This window comes from Penicillium taxi (assembly GCF_028828555.1).
Source record: "Penicillium taxi strain IBT 34144 chromosome Unknown utg000003l_segment0_segment0, whole genome shotgun sequence".
Classification (NCBI taxonomy): domain Eukaryota; kingdom Fungi; phylum Ascomycota; class Eurotiomycetes; order Eurotiales; family Aspergillaceae; genus Penicillium; species Penicillium taxi.
The window spans coordinates 1343970-1359666 of record NW_026643205.1 but is presented as its reverse complement, the minus strand read 5'-3'; the positions used below and the strand labels follow the sequence as shown (position 1 = coordinate 1359666).

Here is a 15697-nt window from a genome sequence, read left to right as displayed (position 1 = left end):
TATGATAATATTCAAATAACCTTGATCTAGACTTGAATAGTATGCTAAGATGGATCTAGTCCCGATATGCGCTGAGTCAGCATACACGGCCGTTTCAACCCGACTTTGCTTCATCACTTGATCTTTGCTTTCAGATATCCTCCCCCGCAATCTCAGCATGTCGTTCCGGCCGATGTTGCAACAGGTATGATTGAAATACCCTGACTTTTCTCTGCCACTAAAGGTACAATTGATTCATCAATGGCCTACTAACGCGTTCTCAGCGGGCTGTGGCTCCGTTCGCAGCCGCTCTCCTCGCAGGAGGCATGGCTTTGTATCCCAGACAGACAGCTTACGCAGAGGACCCTCGAGAGGTTAGACCCCGAATTCCCTTCTGTAATACGTGGAGTCAATTACAGATCCAACTTGCTGACACACGACCTCCTACTAAATAGAGGAAACCTATCTACGATGATGACTTCTCATCTGAGATCCCTGCTCCCAAGCCTGTCGCACCTGAGCCCGTAGCTCCCGCGGCTCCTGTGTCAAGCATCTTGCCCTCGTTGCAATCATCTCCTTCTTCGCCGACCCCGACAGATATCCTGACCTCCCAGGTTCGGCAAGCTCGGCTCTTTCTCTATTCGCATTCCCTTGCCGCCGAGCAGGGCTTCAATGACTTCCTGTCTCGCGCCCTGAACATTGAAAACGCCTTCACCAACACCGTTGCATCGCTCGCTCCCTCCCCTGAGTCCGGAGAGCGCCTCGCCCCCGGTGGTGTCTATGTCGTCGTGGCCGCTATGGCCGGCTCCATTGTATCGCGCAACCGCGGTATTTTTCTCCGCACTATTTCGCCACTTGCATTTGGCACTGTTGCAGCTTATGCTCTGCTCCCGGTTACTATGAGAAATGTTGGAGATTTGGCCTGGGAGTACGAGAAGCGCTTCCCTGCTGTGGCCGAACAGCACATTGCTGCTCGGGAGCGAGCGGAGCGATTCATCTACACTGGTATCGCTCACAGCGCTATGGGTCGCCAGATGCTGGAAGACAAGATTGGCGAGGCTCGGAAGAAGCTGGAGGAGATTGTGACCAAGGGTCACTAGATTTATGTCTAGTCATTTTCATTTCCATCCAGTGATTGATGGTTGAGGGGATTTTCCTCTGTTGCATATGTACGCTTAGAATCCTTTATATCCGAAGATATAATCCGGACTTGATTTCCTTTCGTTCCAAAAGAAATGTCCTGTAGTCAAACCTTCTTTTGCGGAGTGCAAGAATTATTGAGATTGGTATAAGCGATTACGTCCATGGTTGTATACATAAAAACATGATCCCCTCCCATACATCATCAACTCTCTTCCGTTGGCCCTGGTGCTCCGTCCACTTCTGTTGTTTCAGGTGAAATCTCCTCATTACTGGGCGATACTCTTGCTTTGGGCGGCGGAGGAAGAGGAGTTGCTTTCCGTGATGGCGCGAAGTCCTCTTCCCGGCTCTTCTGTTCACCCTCGGCAAAATAGTCATCGAACCCGTCGGGCAAAGGTCCATTGCGGCGCGATTTCCCTGCTCGACGATTTGAGGGAGATTTCCCTTCTGAGGAGTTTGGTCGGGCCCATGGCATGAGAGGTGGAGGCGAGGTCATTTTTGCTGGCACTAGGAAATTGCTGGGTGCTCCAGTCGCCGGTCCTGGAGCGCTGTAATTTGGGATTCCGGCAGCTGTTACGTCTTCGCGCGTTTCAAACACAACCTCGCCAGGCCCCTGTACCTCTTCACCCAATCCAACTGGTAGTCGGTGCAAAGCGCCGTATCCCAATTCTGCGCCCAGGGCTCCTTCACCACCCCATCCTCGGGTCGGTACTAGCTCTACCTCTCGTACCACATCAAATTCACTGTTATAGACCCACAAGATCAACGTGCGGTCGAGATGGTCCTCCACCAATTCTCCAAGTGCGGACTCTCCGCGCAATGTCCCGCTCGGAGTTCCAATAATGTAGTCCGAGTGTGGCAGTAGCCCTGCACGGTATGCAGGGCTGAGTGGTGATGGTGTACCTAGGACGTGCCAGATATTTTGTGTGGAGGAAAGGGGGGGCTAACTGTAGGGCGATGCCGAGGGAGGGGTTATTTGCAGGGATGGGAATAGTGACGGTATGAGTTCGTTGACCCTGTGTAATATGCTTGTTAGCAAAAATTTCATGATTGAGACGTTTCAATCGTACCTTGGCGCTCCAGACTTCCAGCGTCAAACTTAGGCCGGCGCAATTGCGCACTTCTGTCGCAAAAAGGTTTGGGTCCGGGTCTTCCTGCATGATTATATTAGTAAATCCGTTTGTTCGTGCTCATATAGACTTCTCTGAACATACAATTTTATGTCCATTAATTCCCACAATAAAATCAAACCAAGGCTCCAGCGGCAGCTCTGGGTCTTTGTTGCGGAGAACCTGGAAACCAAAGGCATTATCACTTGGCCCATTCTGAGGTTGCTGTCCAGGCTCGCCGTCGAGGCGTCCAATGAAACGATTCAGGGCACCAAACATTTCTGTTTTAAGACCAATCTTGAGGAGAAATCAGATCTTCAAGGGAAAGTAACGAGGGTGGATCGAGGTGAAGCTATCCACAACGAGGCCTTAGCTGGCCAATTTGAGTGCAAATACAACAAACAATCCTTATCTCTTATCGTGTTTATTTTTATCATTATTTTTATCATTTTATCTTTTTATCGCATCCCTCATCTTTCGGGGGCTACTATGGCGGACCTTGACGAAATCCCCCGGAAGAAGTGTATTACTACGAACACATCGGTCAAGTTCCATGGGATATCGCTAAGTAATTAATTCTCTATCGTGAAACTTACCAACCGTACTGACACTCTCTAGTTACTGGAGTCGACGCTACAGCATCTTCTCCAAATTTGATGAAGGCATCTGGCTGACTGATGATGCCTGGTTTGGAGTCACCCCAGAGCCAATTGCCAAGTATTTATATCTATTGTCTATGTTTCGTTCAAATCATACTAATTTTGTGATTAGTAAAATCGCTGAGCATATTGCTGAAGCATCTCCTGCTGATCGGAGCATCCTGATCGATGCGTTTGGTGGTGCAGGAGGGAACACAATTGCATTTGCAAAAAGTGGCAGATGGAAGCAGATCTACTCAATCGAGAAAGACCCTGTTGTTCTAAAGTGCGCGAAACACAATGCTAAGATCTATGGTGTGGCTCATTTGATCACTTGGTTCGAGGGCGACTGTTTTCAAGTTCTCAAGAATGAACTTAAGGATCTGGCACAAACAAGTGTGATATTTGCCAGTCCCCCTTGGGGAGGTAAGCTGAAGATCCTCTCCATGTCCCTTTTATAACCAACTAATTCATGGTATTATAGGTCCTCAATACCGGAAGAAAAAGGTGTTGGATCTGCGCACTATGGAACCATACTCTCTTGACACTCTTATGAAGGAATATTCTCTCTTTACGAAGGAAATTGTCCTGTTCCTTCCCAGAACCTCCAACATCAACCAGATCGCAAAATATGTGCCAGACGGTAAAAAGGCCACTGTTATGCATTACTGTGAGGAAGGTCTGAGCAAGGCAATGTGTGTGTATTATGGTGCATTCAAGCCACTGTAAGAAGAGTCTCAAACTATCATGACTTTTACGATATTTTTTAAAAATTATGATACCTGCCCTGCGTTTCTTATTATTCTGATTAAATATGACATTTTACCTATTCTTGCCATTAGACAACAAGCTGATTGCCTAATCGGGTTAGCGCCATTTGACCTGTCGCGGTCATCTTCAAAACCCATCTTTCCCATCCGACGTCGAGTCAATCCTTTTCCAATACTGCTATTGCGGCGGGTATCGCCTAAATACTGCTCACTTACGCCTTACTTGCGTTTCACGTGCGCCTACATCTACTTCAAGCCCACCCCACTTCACTCCATCACCCTTCTTCGACTCCCAGTATTTGATATATTTCTCGATGCGCACACCCCTCTTTAACTTCCGATCGTCTTTCCGATCAACTTCTCCCATAAGATCCCGCTATACTAAAGTACTCGCTACCTGAGGAGCCATAGCAGTCATGTCTCAGGCAACATCAAATCCTCCTGCGGGCGCCCCGGAAGACGACGAATTCGAGAATGTGATGCGACAGTTGAATAACCTTGAGGAGGGCGGTCCGCAGATGGATTTTTTGACGCGCGATTTGGAGGTTGGCGAGAAGGCAGATGATGCGATTGATTTTGAAGATTTTGACGATGATGATCTTCCCGAAGAAGAGGAGGCGCCCTCACAAGCGCAAAATCTGGCAACCGATACAGGCCAAGGGGCTGAAAACCTGGACGCAGATGATTTGGAGCTTTTCGGAACGGGAGACGACCTTTTCGAGGGCCCGAATGGTGAAGCTCAACCGCAAGGCAATGAATATGATGATTTATTTGGAGAAACCTTTCCAGATCTCCCTGCTGGCCAGGTGGACGATCTCTTTGAAGACGATGAGCCAACAGATCAGTTTACCGGACAGCCTGGTGTAACGCCCGCTCCCAAGCCAGAGGCAAATATGTTTGAGGACGAAGATGCTGAAATGTCTGACGCTGATGCTGATGATGATAATATGGATGATATGGATCCTGCTACCCTTCGCGCTTGGAAAATGCAGCTACAGCTGTTTGCGATGTCTGGAACGGGGCCAGACCATGTGCCTGCCCCGCCAGAGAACCACGAAGAGCTTCTCAAGTCGTTATTTCCGACTTTCAATCACAAAGACCTTCCGCGTTGGCTGGAACTTATTCCTACTAAGCGGTCTTACTTCGTTGGAAAGCAGCCTAACAAGATCCCGAAGGCGGTCCTTCCCACGAAAGTCAATATCGAACTAGCTCCTGATCAGGATAGAGTGTTCAAAACTGGCCAGCCCAACAAGCGTGGCCTCGAGCATGATTCATTAGGAATAGTGTTCATCACTGAGGCCACCCAGGAGGAACAGGAGATCAAGGAAGATTCCGATACAGGTGAAGCAGATGCAGATATGGATGCAGATGAAACATTGCCTGGTGGTTTTACCATGCAAGACCTTCGAGTCATCTGCGCGAACTGGGACATCGCTGATGAGGAGGATTTTCCCACTGTTGAAGCAGAGGAGGAGCCGCCGAGAAACCCAGAGGATGATCTATTTGACAATGATTTGTTCGCCGATGCCATGCACCCTTCAAAGAAACGCAAGACAGGCCCCACTCCTATGGATGTGACAGCCTTATCCCATGTTGATATTCCACTCCTGGACGACCCAGAACTGGCAACAGCAGAGATTGCCAAGAGTGTTATCATTGATTTGAATGATCCCAACATTCTGGTTGAAGAACTGCGGCCAGAGTTGGTCCTTAATAAGTCCAAGCCCAATGTGCTTCGTGCTGGAGATGAGGTGGACGCAAGCGTCACTCGCCGTCTTACTCAACGCTACAACATCTCTAATGACAACGCGTACGATATGCTGAAGCAAAATCATCAGCACAAAATTCGGAGCACTCTAGGCAATATCACACTGGAGCATGCCATGCCAGCTTTGCGTTTGCAGTGGCCATACTACAAGACAGAGCTACCCAAGGCAGAGGCCAGATCTTTCCACCGGCCTTCTATGGCCTTCCGTGCCAATCAAACCTCGTGGTTCAAGAACCCAGCACATTTTAAGCGGCGGCATCAAAAGGCGAAGGACGCCAAAAGCCTCTACCCGTCCACCAGTTCGCTTTCTCTGGCAGATAATTCCAGTATTCTTTTGGTAGAATACTCTGAAGAAGTCCCCATGACCCTATCTAACTTCGGAATGTGCAACCGTTTTATCAACTACTACCGACGAAAGAATGCAGATGATCCAACACGCCCCAAAGCAGAAATTGGTGAAACAGCTGTTCTGCTACCACAGGATAAGAGTCCTTTCTCCATATTCGGCCATGTAGATCCTGGTGAAATCGTTCCAGCGATTTCAAATACAATGTACAGGGCGCCGCTCTTCCCACACAAGGCCAAGTCAAATGACTTCCTCGTCATTAGAAGCAGCACGGCAGGTTCCAGTAACTACTACATCCGGAACATTGACAACTTCTTTGTTGCTGGACAACAATTCCCCGCCGTCGATATCCCCGGTCCACACTCGCGCAAAGTCACTACTGTGGCCAAGAACCGCATGAAAATGCTCGTTTACCGACTGCTGAAGAAGAGCTCTGACGCACGACTCGCTATCAGTGAAGTGACAGCGCATATTCCCGGTACCACCGATATGCAGAATCGCCAGAAAGTCAAAGATTTCCTTCAGCACGACAAGGATACCAAATACTGGAAGCCCCTTGACTCGGTTCTTCCCGACAAAGATACCATTCGTGCCTGGGTTCAGCCTGAAGATGTCTGCCTTCTTGAGTCAATGCAATTTGGCCAGCAACATCTTCAGGACACCGGTTTCGGGGCCGACGCAGATAATGCAAATGACAATGATGACGACGAGGAAGGAGAGAGTTTCGAGCAAAAAATGGCTCCTTGGAAGGCTAGTCGAAATTTCCTACTAGCTTCGCAGGGCAAGGCTATGCTAAAGCTTCATGGCGACGGTGATCCCACTGGTCGTGGCGAAGGTTTCAATTTCATAAAGACATCGATGAAGGGTGGGTTCAAGGCCATAGGTGAAAGTGTTGAGGACAAGCTCGATGCAGCGCGGCTCAAGGAGCTCGGTGGCCACAGTTACAATGTCGCACGACAACAACGATCCTACGAAACTTCAATTCGCCGGATCTGGGATGCCCAGAAAGCCTCCCTATCTTCCACTGTTGAGCACTCAGACCAGGAGAGTGACGTGGATCAAGGCGAGGAAGAGGAATTCAGCAAGCCAACACCTCGTTCCGAAGCCCCAACTCCGGCTCCCTACCGACGTGATGACGACACATTTAGTCAGTTCAGTCGGATGAGCTTTTCAAGCCAAAAAGGCAAAGTCCTCCGAATTACTCGTCAGGTTAAGGACCCCAACAGCGGCGAGATCTTCCAACGAGAGCAGCTGATCTCTGATCCTCGCGTTATTCGACAATATATCCAACATCGCCACCGCCACGAGGCGCTTACCACTAAGTTGGACACCCTTGAGCCAACCGGAGACCCTGAAGTCGATGCCCGCAATCGCAAGCTGCTCGAGGCCGAACTGAGCCGTCTCAACCGAAACAAGGAGCGTCGCTTCGCGCGTGAAAAGCAGAAGGGCATATCCCGCTCCGGTGAGAGTGGCCCTGACGGCAAGCCTACTGGTACGCAGCGCAAATGTGCCAATTGTGGTCAGGTTGGCCACATCAAAACCAACAAGAAGCTTTGTCCTCTGCTGAATGGAACTATGAAACCCGAGGACCGAGTTACTGACTCTGCCTTTTCCATGAATGCCCCCGTTCTTTGATCTACCTTTTTATCACTTTTCTTCAGCTCTCCTTAACCGGGATGATTCATATTTTTATCCTTTCAGGAACTTAATGAACTAGCTACCAATATGCAAACAGTCTTTATGTTCGCTTTCATTCCCGAATCTAAATCTAAACCTACATTGAAGGTCTACTAAGATAAGGAGTTTTGAACTTGTATAATGATATGATATTTTTGCCATCGATAAAGAAGGGCTAGAAACTCAAGACAGGCTATCTCCTGTATAGGATTTGAAGCAAGAATAAGTGAAGCAAAAGGAATGTGGTTCCTAATACGAGGCAACAAGTCAACATCAAATTCACCTCAAGGCTTCAATCCATAATGTCTTAAAGCGCTTATAGAGGATGTAGCTCCGCCAGCTGACCTCTGGCAAATGGCTGTCGTCCTCGTTCCAGACTAAGAGCCATGGCTAGCCCTGATGGCCGCCGGTATGTATATCCCAAAAAGGCACCTCTCTTGCGTATCTCGAAGGCCGCCTTGCCAACTTTCTTATCTCGCAAAATCTTATCCCGAGGTCTTTTCTTTTTCTTCTCCTTGTTCTTCTCAAGCTCCTTGGGTGAAAGCTTTGCTTGAGCTGTGGGTACTGCACCCACAGGTCTCTGAGAAGGAGCCAGGTTTCGTGCCAGTGAGACTTTTTCTTGCTCGTCATTCGGCTTTGTATCAAGTTCTTCGCAGCTTGCATTTGATGTGTTATCATCTGACTCCTGGCCCATATCCTCCAGATCTTTCCAGTCATCAAAGTATCTGGTATCTTCCCAGTCATGGACCCTCGGGATGAGTGGTGGTTGAACCAGGTGAAGGTCGCCCCATCGGATACCCCTGAAGAATGGATGTGACTTGATATCTGATGCATCGTTTGGATACACGAAGTAGCTTGTGACACTCCTGTATTTTGAATTCATGGAGTACATATACTCTGGTGAGACAGGATGGCCAATCAGCTGATTATTCGCCTGGTAACTTGGACAGGAGAGTCGGAATTGACGCTCTTGGAGGATCCGGAAAATGAGGTCAATGGCGTTGCGAGACACAAGTTTATCAGAAGGCTTGTCCATTGGAAATTGTAAGGTCTGTGTATGAAGCTACTTATTCTGTTAGATCACGGCCTTCCAAAGGAATTGTGAAGGACTTGCAATAATGCTCATCTTAGTGTCATGTCGAGTCTCGCAGGCAAAAGGCGTGTAGCCAAACAAACACTGTAATTTATGAGAGAATTTTCAAGAAGTGAAAGCCAGAAATTTCACTCACTTCGTAAAGAATGATACCCAAGCTCCACCAGTCACATCGACCATCGTACATCTCTTCTCTAATGATTTCTGGTGCCATATATTGGCTGGTTCCAACCACACTCTTTGCGAAGCATCGCCTTTCTTTGCTATTTCGCCAGCCCAAAATGTTTGTCGACGGAGCACCTTGCTGTTGCTCGTTCAAGAAATGTGTATTCACTTGAAGCTTGGGGTGCTTTTTAGCCTCCTTTTGGTCAGCTTTATCACCTATCACTGTGATTCCGAGTTTTTCAACCAGACTTTGTCTGTAATTATTGTAATACGCTTGGTCATGAGACCAGTGTCCGTTAAAAGCCAGGCCAAAGTCGGAAATTTTGAGATGACCAGAGGCAGAGATGAGAAAATTATCTGGCTTGATATCCCGGTGAATCCAGCACAGCCGATGAGCTTCCTCGATGCACAAAATCATCTCAGCAATGTAAAACTTTGCCCAATCTTCACGAAGTATGTCTTTGCGAATCAAAAGCCCGAGAAAGTCACCACCAACCATGTAGTCCAAAACGAGATACAGGTAATTATCATCTTGAAAGCTGTTGATTAATGGAACCACCCAGCGAGATTTTTCCGATGCAACAAGAAAGTCTCTCTCGGCTCGAATATGACCCTCTTGACAATTGTGGATCATTTCAGATTTCTTGATCGTTTTCATGGCGTAGAAACTCTTCTTTTCACTGGTCATGAGTCTTCTACGGCGAATTTTGGTCACATCCACAGCCGATTTCAGCATATCAAAGGGGCTAGTACTTGGACTTGCGAGGTCAGCCTTTTCAATCGAAGCAGTCTCATCGGCAGGATCTTGTTTGCTGGGTTCCTTATCGCGTACAAGGCGCACCACGCCGAAGCTGCCCTTGCCCAAGACTTTTATGCTCTCATATCCTGCAACACTGATGGCTTTTTTTCCACAAGTGGATCGCATGCTTGTTTTCAAGGCCCGGGATTTGCGCAAGTAATCGCTCTCCTGAAGAAGCCAACTGCATCGGGTTGCCATTTGTTCCTCAGGTGTCAATTGGAACGTGTAGATATGTTGCTCAAGCTCACGTTTCCGCTGTAAGCGTGGGTTAACGTTTTGGAAAACCGAGTTGAAGTAGAGCTCCAGAAATATCTTTGCCACGGAGGCGGACTCAACAGTCGAGATTGAAGGTTTGGTGGGCGACGTGGGATCGACGAAGATGTTGGCCTCTGAACTGTGACCAGCAAATGTGGACCAGTCAGCTACCAGGGGAGTTTTCTTGTCAATCGAGTTAATGGGTTCTGCAAAGGTAGACGGAGTCGGCGGGGTCGAGTATCCAAGCGGGGAGCTGCCGCTACTCAGTACTGAAGGCTCCGAGCTGTCATTGGCTCCATCACCCTGCTTCCTTGTGGTAGATGTTATTGGGGGTTCAGGAAATATGATGTTTGCTCTAGCGCGAAGGTGGGTACGATGAATGATTGTTGTAGGGTTAACAAATGGCAAGGAGAATCGCTGAGAGAGCCGCTCTACCAGCTTAGGGCTCGATCGGCCCTGCAGTTCGCCGGGATTGGAGTTTCTCCTCTCGTTGGGGCTTTTCAAAACATCTTCATGATGTTCAAATGTTCCAGTTGCCGATGTACAGTCTGCTCCAGTGGAAGTAGAGGGAATGGCTATGGCTGGGTGGGTGCTCTCAGTGGGAGAGACAGTTGACAATAAAGTCTCTGGTGTGTAATCACTCGTCAAAAATACGGGTATGTGGTCTGGACATGTGCATGGAAACAATGGGCTGTGAGCTCGTTCGGTGCTCGGGGTATTTTCACAAGAGCCAGACTGTACAGGTACACTCATCTTATTGCCTGCAGTTGTATGGTCAGCAGTGGCTTAGAAATGCAGAACAAACACACTATTAAAAGAGCTACCCAGCCTGAGTAATGATAAAAGCTTCGAACCACTCCGTGCTAGTCGGCGTTTCAATCTATCTCTGTTGCGACTTGTAGTGATGCGAGGCTCTAGTGTAGGTGTGTCGGAGACCACTGAACGAGGTGGAGAATGATTGCATTTTCTGCTTAGGGCAACAGATTTGTCGGGGGACCAAAGGCCAAAAACGCTTCCACGGGTTCGCACCTTTTTCCTAAAAGGAACGGTCATAATGGGAAATCAGAAAAGAATGAGGGCTATCAATGGTGTGAGTAGCAACCGCTTGGTGATATCTGGTAAGGATTGGATGGAGATGACGGCTGGGAAGAATGCAGCGGAGTCTGAGCTGAAAATCGGAGATTGGCATGGCTTTTGCATTCGTTGGAAGCGACACATGACTTGATGTTGTAAGGCAGGAGCTGTCGTGGTGTTGTAACGAGGGTAAGAAGGCATCGCTACAATGGGAAATGAAATGAACAGCCGGAACGGCGAAATGGATTTCAATGCAACTGGACCAAAATTTAATCAACACAAATGGGAACTTTTTCTATGCAGGGATTCAGCATCTTCATGACGACTTCGTCCCCAAGCTCAATTGGAAGCAAATAAAAAGAAATAAAGCCGGATATCACGGGAAATGCAATCAAACCGGTAGATCCATACCAACACCCATCAAAACCAGTGATAAGAGCCAAAAACAACAGAAACGATCCGCTTACTTGATCTCAAGCAGCTTGACATCGAAGATAAGCTTGGAGTGGGCGGGGATACCCGGCAAAGCCTTCTTGCCGTAGGCGAGAGCAGCAGGGATAGTCAAGCGACGCTCACCACCAGCGGCCATACCGGCAATACCAATGTCCCAACCCTTGATGACCTCACCCTTTCCGAGCTTGAAGGAGAAGGGCTTACCCTTCTTGTTGGAGTCAAAAATAGAGCCGTTCTCAAGCTTACCAATGTATCGCATGGAGACAGTGTTACCATGCTTGGCAGCACGGCCCTGGCCGAGCTTCTTGTCATCAAGCTTGACACCCTTGACCTCCTTGACACCGAGAGTGCCAGTAGGCTTCTCGGCAGAGGGGGTAGGGCCCTGCTCGAGGTTCTTGGCGAACTGAACCTTCTTGTCGCTCTTGACATCCTTCTTGGTCTCAACGGCGGCAGCAGCTGTAGCGGCAGCGTCACCGTTGTTCTTCTTGAGCTTCTTCTGCTGGGCCTTGGTGAGAGCGGGTTCCTCTTTGGCAGCCTTGCCCTTGGCACTCTTGGCCATCAAATCATCGAGACCCTCTTCGGCAGCACGCTTGTTCTTGCCCTTCTTGGTCTTGGCCTCAACCAGCTTGGGAGCCTCCTCCTCATCGCTGTCGACTTCAGTGATGCGGGGGTCTTCAATGTCGTCAAGGTCGTCGCTGTCCTGGTCCATAGCGAGGAGCTGCTCCATGTCAAGCTCCTCCTCATCGGGAGACAGGTCGTATTCATCATCCTCCTCATCATCATCATCATGGTCATGGTCATGATCGTGCTCATCAAGGCTGATGACGTAGTTTCCAGTAATGAAAACGCTCTGGTTACCAGTGACCTTGAAGAAAACACGTTCACCCTCGCAGATGGTGATGTCAAGAGGCTGTTGGAAGTTCTATATGATTGTGTTAGATATTTTTGAAATTTTCCAAAAGAGTTTCGAGAATTCTTCTTACCTTGTCGGCGCTCAGGGTGCAGACGACGTTCTCATCGAGTTCCAGACCCTCTTCGGACTCGTCGTCCTCATCGTCCTCATCGTCGCCAAGAGGGGCCTTGCCCTTGATAAGCTTGGAAATAGCAGCCTTCAGATCAAAACCACCCTCCTCCTCATCATCATCCTCATCATCATCCTCCTCCATGGCATCTTCCAGCTCTTTTTGGGCAGCAGCCATTCTGAGCTTGCGGATCTTCTCCTTGTCGCTGGGGCCGCCGTTGACCTCCTCGTCATCAGAGTCTTCCTCGTCATCTTCCTCGTCACTGTAGTCCTCATCATCTTCGTCATCCAAATCCATACCGGGAGGAGGACGGACAATCTTCAGGGTTGCCCGGGAAGGCTTGCTGGTGTCATCATCATCCTCATACTCCGGGGCTTCATCGGGGTCGATGGCAGCCATGGTGATGCGGAACTTTAATGAGGATCAGCCATGCCTATTTCTTTCACTGGAATATATTGTACTAACCGAAGCGGAGGCATTGGGAACGGCCTCAACCATAGCACCAGCTGGGACCCGAAGGGCATAGACTGCGACAGGCTGAACGGCAGACATTTTAAAGGTGATGTGAGAAGGTAAAAACTTCAGAAAGATCAAACTACTTTGATAAAAAATTGAGAATGAGAAAAAAGATGAACCAACTCGGTAATATGAGAGGTGAGTTGAAGAGAGAGAAAAGATGGAAAAGATGCGACCTAAAGAAAGCACTAGCAACAAGATGGATCCGTCAAAGCTCTTTTTTTTTTTCCTTTTTTGCCCAAATTCTAATCCAATGATAATGTCTGAATAGCTTACACCGCCTATGTAATTTGCCATGGCTGACCGCTCGATACACCGCTTAAAGTCACATGAGTTTTGCCAACGACAACGCGTATTCCCAGTGTAGAAATTGATTGCTGTTTATCAGATGCTTTAAAGACGTTCAAGTTCAATATGGGCTCTCGTCTCGATTCTAAGTCCAGTGAAGTGCGCAAACGTATCGAAAACCGTAAGTCCCGTGTCCAACCCTTTATTTGACTATCCTATACTCGATTTTAACCAATCGTCATACAGATGAGTTCCGCGACGAGACAGGCGAGGAGTATGAAGCCTCTAGCTTCGGCGGTCTTGCAGACTACATGCGACGCAAAAGAGTAAAATTACAAAACTTGGACGAAGAACTCCGTGCTAGTTCCAGTGACAAGCCGCCAATATTCCGCGGCGTTGTCGCGCATGTCAATGGATATACCCAACCTTCTCTGCAAGATCTCCATCATCTCATCGTCAAGCATGGGGGCGGTTTTCTCCAATTTCTAGATGGGAAAACTGCAGCAACTCATATAATTGCGAGTTCCTTGACTCCGAAGAAACGCGAGGAATTTCGGCGGTACCGCATTGTGAAACCTGCATGGGTCACAGATAGTATCAAGGCTGGACGTCTGCTCCCCTGGAATGACTTCCGGATAGTTGATCAGAGTCATTCTCAAAAGGTGTTACAACTTGGCGGGGGAACCTTCACGAGCCAGACCAATACTGCTCGTAATAGTTACAAGGAGCAGTCAGCCACCAGCTGGTACAGCTCCCAACTCAAGGCCGTGGGCACGGACAATACATATAATGAATCTACGCCAAAATCCAACACTCACTTGAGAGCTCGCGAAGATCTATCGCCGACTCGACCGCAACTATCAACCACTGGCCGTATTTTTAGCCCGGCCACTGGTGACGAAACTCAATCGTCATCAGCAAGGCCAAGGCAAAATAACGAGCAACTTATGAAAACCCCTTCAAGAAAAAACGAAATATCGGCTCCCGATGATCCTGATGAATTGGAAAGCCCATGTAAAGACGACTCCGCCCGCATTCAAGTTGACCCAGTCCTCAGCAACAGTGCCCATAAACCTTTGAACCTTTCAGGAAGACAATTTATATTGCCTGCTACACCAGAAGTTAAGCCATCGCCTGTACGGCCTGATATCAGATCCAAACTTAAAGCACAGGCAAAGCCTCAGCATGACCGACCTGAGTCCCCATGTCCTTCAAATAAAACTCCTAGTGGGAAAACTACCGACACCGACATTCCTCTTCAGACCGAACTGGATCCTGAAATATTGGCTGCGCTACCGGATGATATTCGTAAGGAGGTAATGGGCTACTATCAATCTACTACAGCTATAAACTCGCCGCGTCCTTCTACTTCGCGCTCGACGCCATCCAAGCCCGTCAGGCAGAAAAAGCCATCTTCGCCATCTAGAAAAAATAATAACCGTCCACCAAAAGTGGCGTCAAATTCCAGCGGAACCTTGATGCAACATGGTTTCATTTCACGGTCCGCGGGCACCTGATGACACTCCATTCGTCTAAGAGGACGCTATACCTGCAGGGCAATCAAATGCTACAACAAAAACAGCCTCCAAAACAGCCTCCAAAACAGCCTCCAAAACAGCCTCCAAAACAGCCTCCAAAACAGCCTCTCAGTTCCAAGGTTGTACATCCGCCTCCAGCGATTTTTCATAGTCACATCTCAAGGGTTAACAGAGTTAGATGACGTAAAATAAGCAATTCGTGCCAACACAAGTGGCATTCGACATATGATATCGGTGGTCCGTATGAATAGTGACAATGTGGAAGAGCTTCAGGACCATGTACATTCCGAGTGCTGTTCATACAGCTTACTTATTACCCAAGATCCATTGAAACGTGACACTACGCGCAATACCATTTCCCTCTTCGGAATCCATAACAACTTCATCAATCTTCACCTCAAAGCTAGTATCTATGAGAATTCTTGTCATCTCGTCTCTACCTCAACCACTATCATGAAGCACAGTCTGTTCTGCGCGTAATTCAAAGGCTCTCGATCGAGTTGATCATTTTTTTTTTCAGAGTAGTACCCAGGTGAATGAACTTCCAGGGTTTCTAACAGAGTATGTACTTTGGAGCTTGTAGCTCTCAGCAACCACGGCTCCATAGATAGCATTAGTATTGAGCAGTGTATAGTTTGACCCTGGATCATAATGTCAAAAAATTTGTCTGAACTTCATCAAATGGGCTTGTGGTTTAGTGGTATAATACTCCCTTAGCATGGGAGTGGTCCGGGGTTCGATTCCCCGCGAGTCCATTTTTTGGCGCCTGTAGTTTTTGTTTTTGTTTTTGTTTTTAACTACCCTCTGCCTTAGCAATCAACCAGGGGTTTTTTTCTAAAACAAAAGATAAAACATGTTTTTTGATTGGTCTAGGTTGTTTCATTTGAATCTCAAAAGACATCAAAAAGTAGCTAGGTGCTTTAGTTCCTCCAGGAACTGTTGGTATAAAATTTTGCATTGAATATCTCGACCTAGATATACCTACCAGGTGATCTGGATAGAAGTCCTAACTTCTTAAAATAAAAGTTCAATGATATACCTAGATATCCAACATTTGAAGCAAATTG

The 15697-nt window shown here is 47.9% G+C and overlaps 7 protein-coding genes across 7 annotated transcripts; 4 read left to right on the top strand and 3 right to left on the bottom strand.

Annotated features, from left to right (window-relative positions):
• Nucleotides 1–157: 157 nt before the first annotated feature.
• On the top strand, nt 158–1079 carry N7495_003977 (MICOS complex subunit MIC26/MIC27; the record flags this gene model as incomplete). Its single annotated transcript, XM_057206628.1, has 3 exons — nt 158–184; nt 264–353; nt 435–1079. The coding sequence occupies 3 exons, from the start codon at nt 158–160 to the stop codon at nt 1077–1079; spliced, it is 762 nt and encodes a 253-aa protein (XP_057064308.1).
• Nucleotides 1080–1324: 245 nt separating this feature from the next.
• Nucleotides 1325–2507, bottom strand: N7495_003976 (uncharacterized protein; the record flags this gene model as incomplete). The annotated part of the gene is made up of 4 exons (XM_057206627.1): nt 1325–2003; nt 2068–2135; nt 2190–2273; nt 2334–2507. 4 exons carry the CDS (start codon nt 2505–2507, stop codon nt 1325–1327), a joined length of 1005 nt encoding a protein of 334 aa, XP_057064307.1.
• A 210-nt stretch (nt 2508–2717) lies between these two features.
• N7495_003975 (RNA methyltransferase) lies at nt 2718–3595 on the top strand (the record flags this gene model as incomplete). Its single annotated transcript, XM_057206626.1, has 4 exons — nt 2718–2776; nt 2847–2945; nt 3000–3292; nt 3351–3595. The coding sequence occupies 4 exons, from the start codon at nt 2718–2720 to the stop codon at nt 3593–3595; spliced, it is 696 nt and encodes a 231-aa protein (XP_057064306.1).
• Nucleotides 3596–4052: 457 nt separating this feature from the next.
• Nucleotides 4053–7385, top strand: N7495_003974 (DUF3591 domain-containing protein; the record flags this gene model as incomplete). Its single annotated transcript, XM_057206625.1, has 1 exon — nt 4053–7385. One exon carries the CDS (start codon nt 4053–4055, stop codon nt 7383–7385), a length of 3333 nt encoding a protein of 1110 aa, XP_057064305.1.
• Nucleotides 7386–7743: 358 nt separating this feature from the next.
• On the bottom strand, nt 7744–10792 carry N7495_003973 (serine/threonine-protein kinase; the record flags this gene model as incomplete). The annotated part of the gene is made up of 4 exons (XM_057206624.1): nt 7744–8478; nt 8512–8604; nt 8657–10524; nt 10549–10792. The coding sequence occupies 4 exons, from the start codon at nt 10790–10792 to the stop codon at nt 7744–7746; spliced, it is 2940 nt and encodes a 979-aa protein (XP_057064304.1).
• A 484-nt stretch (nt 10793–11276) lies between these two features.
• N7495_003972 (FKBP-type peptidyl-prolyl cis-trans isomerase) lies at nt 11277–12840 on the bottom strand (the record flags this gene model as incomplete). The annotated part of the gene is made up of 3 exons (XM_057206623.1): nt 11277–12188; nt 12250–12699; nt 12754–12840. The coding sequence occupies 3 exons, from the start codon at nt 12838–12840 to the stop codon at nt 11277–11279; spliced, it is 1449 nt and encodes a 482-aa protein (XP_057064303.1).
• Nucleotides 12841–13218: 378 nt separating this feature from the next.
• Nucleotides 13219–14609, top strand: N7495_003971 (putative DNA damage repair protein Mus42; the record flags this gene model as incomplete). Its single annotated transcript, XM_057206622.1, has 2 exons — nt 13219–13282; nt 13339–14609. 2 exons carry the CDS (start codon nt 13219–13221, stop codon nt 14607–14609), a joined length of 1335 nt encoding a protein of 444 aa, XP_057064302.1.
• Nucleotides 14610–15697: the final 1088 nt, after the last annotated feature.